At 35.9% G+C, this 12,774-nt stretch overlaps 1 protein-coding gene across 1 annotated transcript in view; it reads left to right on the top strand.

The window, feature by feature from the left end:
- Positions 1-12,388, top strand: part of LOC123311682 (xenotropic and polytropic retrovirus receptor 1-like) — a 30,534-nt gene extending 18,146 nt beyond the window's left edge. Inside the window, exons 4-8 of the mRNA XM_044895754.1 lie at positions 1,205-1,575; positions 7,617-7,764; positions 7,823-8,017; positions 9,820-9,992; positions 11,519-12,388. Coding sequence (XP_044751689.1) covers positions 1,205-1,575; positions 7,617-7,764; positions 7,823-8,017; positions 9,820-9,992; positions 11,519-11,908 — 1,277 coding nt within the window. The 3' untranslated portion in view covers positions 11,909-12,388. The remainder of the gene's footprint in view (positions 1-1,204; positions 1,576-7,616; positions 7,765-7,822; positions 8,018-9,819; positions 9,993-11,518) is intronic.
- Positions 12,389-12,774: the final 386 nt, after the last annotated feature.

Below are 12,774 nucleotides of genomic sequence, written 5' to 3'. Positions count from 1 at the left end.
TTTTAGAGAAATACTCTGTTGATTTGATACATATTATGCCGAGACCGAAATATTTTACTTAAATAGATCATTCATTCATTGTCATTCATTATGATCCACATTTTCAGAAAAAAATCCATTCGGTTTCCTAGTCTAATGGACACTTTGTGTGCAACACCCTGTATTCTGTATTCATAAAATATTCCCATTTGAATGAACCCGCTCTACTCTCGATAGATATGAAATATTAGTCAAAGAGTTAGTGAACCAGCCCGAGTAACTGTCTTCCTTTAAAGTTGAAAATTTGTACACATGGGCTGTATTCGGGTTCGACTTTCGGACGGTCCGAGAATTGTTCTAGAACTGCGCAAAATAATTGCGCCCTAGTATTAAATCCTCTGCGCAGTTCTAGAACCATTCTCGGACTGTCCGAAAGCCGAACATGAATACAGCTATGATTTATAGCATGCTAAGGGCAATAGCCATGACCTGGCAGCATTGAACTGAAGAAAGTTCAATGCCTGGCAGACGTTAGCCCTGCTCATCATCAGCCCCTTCATTTTTCAAATTGTAAAATAAATGGAGTATATAGACTTCTTTCTGCTAGCTTAAAAATTTTATAGGATGTAGTTTATTTATTGTAAATCTTGAAAAAGAAAATTGACAGGCGATTACAATGAGCAAAAGTATGAGACAGGTGAATCAAAAGGGGCACACTTGATGACGTAAAATAAACTTTCTCATGTAGTTGAAATTTGGATATGTTTTTGAGTAAACGTTTTAGAATAAATATGTAAAATCACAGGCTGTTTTGAATAGCATAAGACCTTGACAGCCGAGGGAAAAGCTGCTAAGGAAGTGCGAGTAAGAGGAGTTACGTGAACGCATAAGTTTATTTTACCTCATCAACTGTGCCCCTTTCAATTAACCTGTCACATACTTTTGCTCATTGCAATCGCCTGTAATTTTTTTTTTCAAGATTGACAATAAATAAACTACAACCTATTTAATTTTGAATCGTACAGAAACAATTTTACAATTCAAAAAATAAAGGGGCTGGTGACCCCTTCCAGGTCATGACTATTGCTCGTAGCATGCTATAAACAGTGTACAAATTTCCAACCTTGTAGGAAGACCGTTACTCGAAGGGTTCAGGAGCTTTCCAGCTATAAATCATAATGCAGAAAAACTCAAGTGAAATTACTAATAAACTTTTACCTTTCAGCGACCTTCCATGTTGGAATTAGTGATAACCTGAAAATTGCATTCCGCCTTTATCGAGGGCCACTCTTGTTTATAGAGTTCTTATTTTTAATTGGTGTAAATATTTATGGATGGAGATCATCAGGTGTGAACCATGTACTTATTTTTGAATTAGATCCAAGAAACCACTTATCTGAACAACATCTAATGGAATTGGCGGCCATTTTGGGGGTCATATGGGCATTGAGCGTTCTCAGTTTCTTGTTTAGTGCTAGCCTTAGCATGCCTCCATATGTTAATCCTTTAGCTCTGACGATAATTATGATATTATTTTTGATAAATCCTTTGAAAGTATTCAGACATGAAGCCAGGTTCTGGTTATTGAGAATAACTGTAAGTAATGGATTGAGTAATTGTTGACAAACATAATTTACTATTTTGCTCATAAGTAAGGATTGCTTCTCCTACAAAATTTTATTCCTTCTAAGTCTTTGCAATCATAGTCACGTATCTTCCAGTTATCAGGATATATCCTATGCTCATTCCTGTCCCCCGAAAACCATTCTCATTATCATAAGGTCCTTTCGTTTGCATAAAAAGTGTAGCACTTTCCTACACTCGATTTGATTTACACCAGTGTAGAGGAAGTGTAGTTTATCCACAAATAGTCAAAAGGAGATGTAGATAAACTACACCTCCTCTACACTGGTGTAAATTCAATCAGCAAACGAATACTAAAATCGAGTGTAGAAAAGTGCTACACTTTTTATGCAAACGAAAGGATCTATTATTGCTGTCGTTTCATATAAAACATGCAAGAATGAAAAGCTTAAGGCGATTTCGAATGGCTTTTTTGGTTGGTTAATGGTTAACCGGTCGGTTCATAGACGATGACGTCGTTCCCTCGGTTGGTTCCGTCCCATTCGAATTCTTCGTGAACGAAACGGTTGGTTAAACGGTTGTCAGCTGAAATGTTATTTCACTTGTTTACAAGTATTTGTTTTTGTATCAAATAGATATTCATAAAATGCTTAAACGCAAAGCAGTTCCAGCCATCATATTAGTGGATGAATTGGGTGATTCTGATTCATCGAATATTGAAAAAATATTTTTAATGAGTGCCAGTGCCAATAAAATAAATGATTTTTCCATTCACTTCAAAGCCCACTGCACTGAGAGATTCGGCCATTTTCAAAAATATTAACTCAAAAACTAAAACCGCCTAAAAATGTGAACAAAACCCAAACAAAATATATGTAATGTAGTATATAGTAATGCAGAATCGGAGGATAGAAGGAGACAGAACTAATAACCAGACAGCGGACCGTGCTCGAGAGTACGGTTCAAGTTTCGGTTAACCAACTACGAACCAGACGATTAATGACGTCATCAATTTGTCATTCGAATGCGGTTGGTCCAAATATGACGAACCAAGCTATGAACCAGCCAAGAACCAATATCATTCGAAATCGCCTTTTGTGTCTATCGGTTTGTGTTGCGAATTTGTTGTTGTTTCATTACGTAGGTCAAGATTTCGAGGATGACGTCGAATGAAATTCCTCAATCTGTAAGTCACTATAAGTTCATGTGATCTCTTCATATCAGAAGGCTAGTGTCGCCAAGTTTATCCTGAATGATCATATACCAATATGAAAAATTGGGTGGACGGTTACGATAATAATTCAAGTCTAGTAGAACAGCATAGCCAAAGAGACATGGTCTGCGCCTTCCCTTTCTATCTATGCATAAAATACGGTCAAAAAAGGTGACAGAGAGAAACTGAACATCGGTCACGCTAGATGTCTTTTTCTAGAGTTTTGATTGGACCGCACTCACCTCTATGTGAACAGAAAAGAGACAGGTAATGGCCCGACGTTCATTTCTCTATTTCTATAAAATAGCCAATTTCATACTGGCATTGCTCAGTCCATGTCTCTATGTCTATGTAGAACAGTGCAAGAATTATAATGAATAAATAATCCAGTATTGGACTGAAACAGGGTATATTCGGAGGAGTGGAGTCTTAATTTGATCGCGCTAAAGCTACAAAGGAGCGTTAAAACCAAGCGGGTCGCAATACCGGTGGAAAATAATACTCTTAGTGAATCGAATTGTATATTGCATAAGAAAAATTCAAATAATGTTACTACATTATAAGAGGTCTGGCTGGAAAATAATGAGTCGCTGCTACAGAGGAAGTATGCATGCACCAGTTTCCGAAGTCTTTTCTTTCTAATGAAATGCTGCTCACTTTACTTTTTGTAAACAAATAAATCCAGCTATAGCAGACATTTGCATGGGAGTTTCGTTTTCACGGAAAATTGTGATTGTTGCACTTGAGCAACAAATAGTTTCACATTAAACTTGGGAAAACCTTGACTGAAACTCATAATTTTAACGTAGTATATGGCGATGAATTTTTATTGCGCTTAGATGTGTTTGAGTGGTTCCAGCGTTTTCAAGATGGACGAGAAGACGTTCTAGATGATTTATGCCCTGGTTGGCCTTCCACGTCAAAAACAGATGACAACATCGAAAATATCGCTAATCTCATTCCATTTAAGCGTATTTCTACGATTGCTGAAACTTCAGTTTCAGAGTTGAATCTTACATGATAATTTCTGAGGTCAAGAAGTGTGTGCCAAAATGGTGTCTAAAATTCTTACCTTGGAACAACTATAGAGGATCGCAAAAGTATTCGTACTGACACTTTGAATGCCATTGAAAATGACTCAACCTTATTGCACAGGATCGAAGATTATAATATAATCTTTGCACAGGATCATATCATGTGACGTATCATCATCATCATCATTTTTTACTTATGATCCCGAAAAGAAGCGCCAATCCATGTAGAGCCCAAATTCACCGAGCGCCAAAAAAGCTCGAATGAGCAAGTAAAAATACGAATCAATCGTAATTGATAATAATAAAATTTAGCGCCTTTACTGGGTTCCCGAAAGAGAAAAGATTAAGCAATATCACAACCTTCAAGTTTCTGACGGAGTCCGTGAAACAGTAGGGAAAAAACGACCAGAATAATAAAAGAATCTTGTGTTCCCCACCAAGAAAACAAGCGCTGGCTCATTCTGCGTCGTCTCTCAAGAGATTTCTGCCTAGGAGCAGCATCCCACATCCTCCTTATTCAACGAATCTTGCACCGCGTGACTTTTATGTGTGTCATAAATCTGCATCAGATTTTAGTCAGTTGAAGCTGTCAAGGAGAAAACTGCAAACGTCTTGAAGGATCTGACAATAAAGACGTCCGCAGCACTGTTTCAAGCAATGGAAGATTCGCATGGAGCATTCTAGGGATAGAGGAGGGATATACAGTGCGAGTCTTTGACTCGTACAAATATTTTAACAGTAGATTCTTGAAATCAAAAGAAACACTTTTTTCCTATACCGTTTTTTTCGAATCGGCTCGGTTTGAAAGATACAGGCTGTTGAAAAACTATAAAAAAATGTTATTTTCAGTTCTATCTCACAAACGGTTGTATCCAATTAAATGAATTTCAGAATATAGTTTTTCATTTATTTGATGAATCTTCTTCGAACACAGGATATCACCCACGTCCTCCCGTTTTCTCATTATGACCATTACGTACCATGAAAATAAAAAATTCAAATAACCCAACTCTTGAAATTAAATTAGACGCTATCTAATGAATATTTCCTAGTTCCATGCGCCGTTTTCGAGTTATTTGATATTCAAAAATGAAAAATATCTGTGATATTCCGAAAATTGGGTACTTTGGCTGAATCTCTCCCTGTTTAAAAGATCCACAGATGTGTAGTGTCATAGATTTAGCTTATTATTTTGAAGAAAATTTTGTTTCTCCAGGGGCGGCATAGCTCATTACGTCGCCTCAATAAGAAAATTTCCTGACTCCACTTCTCGAAGAAAATGGGCGTTACTCCGATAATATTTAAAAAAGTCATTGTTGCTACAACAAATGAATCATTACCAAATGATTGCGTATTCAATGACTTATGCAGATTTCTTCCCAATATACAGTCATTTCCTCCTGTAAAATTGTCAGATATGGAGTTAAGCAATTTTCTTATTAAGCCAACGATTATGAAAACTTAAAATGGCTATATCTTTTTATCAGGGCCGAATCGGAAAAATGGTATAGGAAAAGAGTGTTTCTTTTTACCTCAAGAATCTACTGTTAAAAATTTGTACGATTCAAAGAATAACCCTCATAGATTAACTTAAAAATATAGATATATCACTCTTGTATCCAGTGCCATCTGTTGGAATGGTACACTAAACACGAAACATAATTCTAAAATTGATGGTGAGGTGTCGCTGCATTCGAAACAAGTGGATCGTAATCACTCGTGAATGATCGTGATATATTACCCAATGTTCAATGTTCTACACGACTAACGCCTGTTTTCCCTAATTTTTCAGGCTTAGTTGAGCAAATATTGAATTTTGAGGTAGCCTAATTCTAATTCGTTTGCGTCAACCCAAATTCCAATTGAATATTGGCGGCAAAGCTGCAGAAAAGATTCGAAAAATCACGTTATGACAAGAACGTTTCCATTGAAACATACATACTGTATCAAACACTTGACTGGCCGTTTACACCCGTCAAAATTAACTGAATACCTGACTAAACTCTTGCTTACTGCACACGTGTGAACAGGCACTCAAAAATTGCACTCCAAATAATCTAAATCAGTAACGGCTTGCGCCTTTCAGATGTGGATCGGCCAGACCCAGGCAGGATATACAGGGGAATAAGCCTGGAATAAAATGAATATCTATTTTTTCAACCAATAACCGAAAATGAAAATGCGGAATCCCACCAAAAATCTTTGTTTTCTTTCAAATTGAATATATATATTTTTTGTCGAGAGACTTTTGAGTTTCTAATGATATATACAATTTAGAAAAACAAAGATTATGGTAGGATTCCATTTTTTTGAGAGCTCTTCAATGAACCGATATACTTCCAATTGAAAAGTAAGTTGGATGGGGTTGTGTTGTGGCTAAGGGTTGAAGAAAAATTTTCAATTATATTTCTCAAAAATAAGTAGGTACAATTAAAACTCAATTAATGAACGTATGTTTCGGCATCTTAATGTTGAGGTATTGGTTGAGAAACTATTAATTGACAGAAAATTCTTCTTCAGGGTCATTCTGTAAATACCGATAAAAAATTTATTACAACACAAAACATCAATACTAATCATAATTTCAAGATCACTGAAACATATCTACAATTTTGAGAGATAATGTACATATTTTTCCTTTCTTTATTTCAATATTCCCCCTTCTACTGTCACATCATCTTGCTACAGGATGAAAATTTGCTTTCGATTTACTACTACCCCATTTATTCAACAATCCAAGAAATTCAGAATCCACTCAGATTATCAAAACTTACGAAATTAATCGACTGCGATTCTAACATCCTAGATTCGGCTGGCCGATCATACCGCGTATTCAGGCAGATTTGAAATCACCACTCAAATTCACTAGGAATTTCGAATGTTATATTTTTATTGTCACAAAATCACTAAACTACTCTTAAACGGTATGAATACCCTTTTTCTGAAATGGACATAATACATAGTCAAAACTTAACTATTCATTTAATATTCAAATGAAACTATAGGAATTAGGAATATATTATGTTTTTATTGAGTACAATATTTTAAAACGGTACGCTCTTTCCTAAAATAAACATAATATATTAATGATTAACTATTCATTTAATTATATAATATCTCGGAATAGACGATAAGAAACTGCGAAAACTAAAACGTTGCTGCCAAACGATAGCGAGGAAGGCCTTCCTTGGGCTCGCTGACCTTGTGTGTATCAAGCAGCGACGTAATACACGAAGTATTGTACAGTTCAACTTGGTGATAACTGCATGTATCGTAGGTGTTATAACTTGAAGCGCTTGCTAGTCTGGTGCGGCTGGCCGGGCCCAGCGTGATTAGTGTGAGAAAAACTGAAAGAACTACGAAATCAAATAATTCGAGACGACCGGCGCATCATGATGATCGAAATGAATTAAAGTATGTTATACGAGGGAATTAATCGAGATTTGAATATCGAAATTGATCATTCAGAATTAATGAGTGTTAAAGAATAAAGTTATTATAATTATTTTTTATTTCTCGATTATTTTTGGGTCTCTCGGCCAACCCTGCCCCCCCCCCAACCCTGACGAGCCGTCATTGATCTAAATCCACTTTTGTTGTAGCACTATTCTTGAAGATATAAACGAACAATTTTCAGTAATGAGTTTCTTAAGTAAAATGTTGTCTCTAGTTGCTGTCAAAAGTCAATAATTTAATGAGTGGTCGACAAACCGATCCATATAGCCTCAGTTCATCGCTTATGAAATCTTGATCTCTTTGAATGTAGTATTAAGAAATCTATTTTGAATAATTGTTTTATGTTTCAGGGAAGAGTAATTGGGGCACCATTTTTTCCTGTGAATTTCGCAGATTTCTGGCTGGCAGATCAAATGAATAGTTTTGTTAACGCATTGCTAGATTTGCAATTTCTCACTTGTTTTTATTATACTAATGGAAACTGGTTAGAAGCTGGAGGTAAAAACCTGCGTTTATTCGAAGTTCTTCCCCTTTTTGAATAATTGGAAATTTTCAGATACTGCGGAGTGTATGGAGAGAAATTTTTTCATCCGTCCCATAATAAACTGTTTGCCAGCATGGTTCAGATTTGCTCAATGTCTGAGACGTTACTATGATTCTAAAGAAGCATTCCCCCACTTGGTTAATGCGGGAAAATATGCTACAACGTTTTTTGTTGTATTGTTTTCAACCATGAAATCGATGTATGCAAGTGAGTCAAAAAATATTTACTCTATAGGTAAAGATTGCTTATGTGCGTGGGCACCCTTGAAATGACAATTTAGAGAGTGCCTCATTAGGAGAGGAACTGAATTAGGATCACTGAGAATATTGAATGGTTAATTCAGACATCCCGAGAAAATTTTATTTCTTTTAAATTTTTTTAACTTAACCAGTCCTTCCTTCTGTTAAAACAAACCTCACCTTTAAATACACCCTGCATCCTGGAAAGTTATGATGCTGTGAAGAAATGGACAAGTTTTACCAGTGATGAATTAAACGTTCAAAAAAATCACCTCAGTTGCTCCTATCCACAGTTAGGTGTACCCATCTCTCCCAATTGTACTGCGTGGGCAAAATTTGTGATACCAGAACTACAACTTTTTAACCCAACGAGATAGAGGAAAATGAATGTGCCATTCATGTCGTCTTTTTTCGAGAAACTAGTAATGCCATCAACTGCATTCCACTATCTTCTCTTATTTTTGAGTTATAGTCCAAAATTTGAATTTCGGCGATTTCAACTTTGGTCATTATCTTCGTTTCTGTTTGTGCTAGGATGTTGTTTCTTTTTAATATGCTCATACAGAAACAAATGAGTCTCTGAGAATTTACTTTTAAGTCCTCTAGGGCGGCTCGTCAGAGGAGGCAATGGAGGCTAAACCTCCTCATAAAGCTTAGAGCTAAAATACATTAATTTCGGGCATGTCCTTATTTTCAGAACACCTAGAACTAGATATTCAGATAAAAATGATGTAGTTCATTTTTGGGTCCTCCGCTCATAAAAATCCAGCATAACAATCATACAATCAATGTGAATATTTCCTAGGACTGCCTAGTCGGACGGAGGCTATTGGGCGGATTGGGCCTTCTGCTTCCGTTGATAATGTAACTCACGCGTTCTCTAGACTCACATACTAGCCGAATGAGAGTTCAGCTGAATTACTTATCATGATCGCCCATAAAATGTATCAGAGGAGGCACAGCTGCCATGTTCTCCATCGTCTTCGACTATATTCGCTTGATCTCCGGCGGTAGGGGCGTAGTTTGTTATGATTTCAGTTTGAATGTAACGGCTTCTTGGAGAACTCGAACCTTCCTGGCAAGAAATAACTCTCACCTCCGCTTTGATTCTTGATGGACGATAAAATATATTTTGCAAACTATTTTCATTGAAAATTAGTCCAACACTCCTCGAAAACTTTAAGCCTCCTCAGCTCTCATGACCACGAGCCGCCACTGGAAGTCCTTCATCATGACCATCTGCTCAAGCATATAAACTTCATATCTCCAGAGAAATTCGTTTTATGGAAAAAACGAAAGAGAAAATATCTTAAGCTTTTCACGATTACTGTTCCGCAAAGAAAAATGTATATTCTACATTGAAAAAAATTTAATTGACTTAATGATATTGTAACGTTCGAATCCGCTGAACACGCCCCTGTCGTAGGTCGAAAACATGGAGAATATCACGAAAGCTCTAGTTCTCGCCCCAGGGCGTATCGATAAAAAAGATAGGTACGGTGGACTCGAGGACAGTCAGTGTTCTGAATAGCCACGAGAACAATTTTATCAACCCCGAGAAGGTTACATTATTTATATCATACAATCTAATTTAATTTCGACCAAAAATTCAAGAAATGCGTCAGTGTTTTCAGAGTTGTTGAAAATATAAAATATCTCTGTATTAAACAAATACCTACCAAACTATTATATTTCTTTGGCGTTCTCAGTCGTTATATGAAAAAAATTAAATTCTTATAGAATCTTTACATCTTCTTTCGACTGTTTCAGCTGAATACATCAAAGAATCTTTCAATCCTTTCCTGACTGCATGGTTTATATCACAAATGATTAGTTCAACATATGCTTATATGTGGGACATAAAAATGGATTGGGGTTTACTTTCTACCATGTCACAAACGGATAATCCTTTTCTTCGTGAAGAAATTGTTTATTCTTCCGTGGTGAGTTATACTATTCAGTTTAATCAAGCTCGTTCAATGACCATCATTTAGTTAAGAGTTCGATAACTTTAACGAATTAATAACCTGTCGCTAATTTAGTGTGAGTTTCTGAGATCACTTCCAATGTTTTGATAACTGGATGGATCCAGATTGATCCATCCAGTACCCTTCCTACCAACCTTACCATCACTACTAAATTAATACTAGTAGGGTATACAGTGACTATAATAATATATACTAACTGTAGTATGGTATCTATTAAAGCGACGTCAAATGCCTGTAAACAAGAACGTCAAATAGATCGCCATAGTTGACGGGTTAACTTCATCCAAAGTAATTGGGAGTTTTCCTTTCTGAGCTGTCCTGAGCAACTGAAATTATCAGTTACCGGTCCATATTTTTCGAATATATTGACTTCGGATCAAGCCGATTTCAATAAGTTTACTAGGAAATTAATTATTATTTTTTTCAAACGATGAGGCACTGCTGCCGATCGAAATTTCTTTAAATTCAATTGATTGGATTCTTCACAGGATTTGTATGCATGGGAAGGAAGTTTCTGTGACATTCTCAGAAGTTAGTGGGCACCTGCAATCTAACGTAACCCTTCCTTAGGCCTGTGAACTTTAAAGGCTCTAAAATCTGAAACGTTTTTTAGAGTTCACTCACTGCCTTAGGCACAGCATTGTTGATTGTTACACAATAGCAAATTAACATTAACATTAATCTTCGATTACATTGCATTAGGGCTATAACCAATTTTGTTATATCTTCATAGAACTGTCGTTTCGGAAAGCATATCTGCAAATCGACGATATTTTACAACAATATTTTTGGAGGGTTAGGAGATATAAGAACCTATGTATAAGAATCTAGAAATCATAAGGTCCTTTCGTCTGTTTCTTAGTGTAGTATAATCTACACTGCACTTTGAGTCAGCTGATATCCAGTGTAGTTGCGCAAACGAATGAAAAAAACACACGTTATGATGTCACGCTCATAGACTAATAATTTGATTTAATATATGGTTACGCTTCTCAGAAGATTTGTTACTTTTTCATCCTCTTGTAAAGTGATGAACTTATCGCAAATTTTAAATGTAATCGTATCCATTTGGAAGTAGATTAATGTGACGTCCGTGACATTAACATCAAATTTTACATTTCACACCACAGAAGTAATATTACACCTCCTTTTGACTAGGTGTAGATACACTGCACCTCCTCTACACTGGTGTATATCCAATCAGCAAACGAATACTAAAATCGAGTGTACATTACACCGAGTGTAGAAAAGTGCTACTCTTCCTTTGCAAACGAAAGGACCTATAAATACATATGGGATTTTTTGTGATCTTGTATGTGGTGTCTACCTTCCATGAAAAAATTTCCCATCTTATCCGGGACACTCTTTAAAAAAAAAATGTTGAAATTGGACACTTTCGATCGCTACAGTTCTTCATAAAAAATAGAACTGCTTTCTAAATTAAAAAAAATTTTCATTTTGTTTATATTTTCAATTTTCAGCACTTCTATTACTTTGCAATTGTGGAAGATTTCGTCTTGCGTTTCCTATGGATGCCGGCCTTCTTCTTAACAGATTCGAAAATGATAAGCTCTGATTTGATGACATCCATAACCGCTCCACTAGAAGTTTTCAGGAGGTTCATCTGGAACTTTTTCCGTTTGGAAAACGAACACTTGAACAATTGCGGTAAATTCAGAGCTGTAAGGGATATTTCAGTGGCGCCGATCGAATCCTCCGACCAAGTTTTGATATTACGAATGATGGATGATCCCGACGGTGTACTTAACAGAGGAAAAGTAAAAGGTGGTAAGCTGTTAAAGAAAGAAGAGAAAAGGCCTTTGTTGTCAGATGAGAATATACTCAAAACAGTGACCATTACGCAAGCGTAACATATAATATTTTAGTTCATTTAAGAGCAATATTCATTTTATTTATATACAATATTACCTTTATTACTCAGGCTCCTTTTACCAGTGTTTTTTTTAAGATATGAAATTATATTTTTATATCCCGGCAGGTAAAAGTCTTTCGATCATGCGAATCCATGCCTACTGGTAAAAAAATGCTCAATGCTCCGAATCATTCCTATCGAAGTTCCTAGCGATTTTAATTCCAAGAAAGAATTTCAGCATGTCTTTGAAAAACCTAAAAACTTGGACCTAGAATATTAATTTTAGAAACTGGTGGTGAAATGATGAGAGTATCAGTTCTTTTAGTTTCTCCAGATGGGGTTGTAGCATTTTTCTATCAGAATCCAGCATATATTAAAAATATTCAGATCCAATGGACTTTCACTTTATGGGTTATAGCAATTGTAAATAATTATATTTGTCGTTTTATGATTTTTTGGTAATATAGTATTTCCAGTAGATGTATCTTTCTATTCAAATTAGCATATACCTATCTAACCACCAATGAAATTTATTGATTTCTTCTTGAAAATTTGAAAACACCTGTTTTCATAATATAGTACAGCCGAGTATTAGGAGAATAGTCAGTGGCTGATTGAAAAATGAGACGAGTAAATGTAACAGTATTATTATATAGTAATATAATTTAATCTGAAATGATTCTCGGATGTAGATAATTGTGACGACCTCCTGTCTTAATCTGTTGCCGTTTATCTCCTGCGGGCGCCATCTCTAGTTTGAAGTGTTGAGGACACTCAGGAGCTATAGGCGGTATCCTAATCCTACAGGTGCTTACAGTCATAGAAGGTTGTGCCCAGAGGTCAGTAAAATTTAGTCATATCTTA

Source organism: Coccinella septempunctata, chromosome 1 (assembly GCF_907165205.1).
Source record: "Coccinella septempunctata chromosome 1, icCocSept1.1, whole genome shotgun sequence".
NCBI lineage: Eukaryota > Metazoa > Arthropoda > Insecta > Coleoptera > Coccinellidae > Coccinella > Coccinella septempunctata.
Note: the sequence above shows the minus strand (reverse complement) of the source record. Positions and strands in the feature narration are given on the sequence as shown.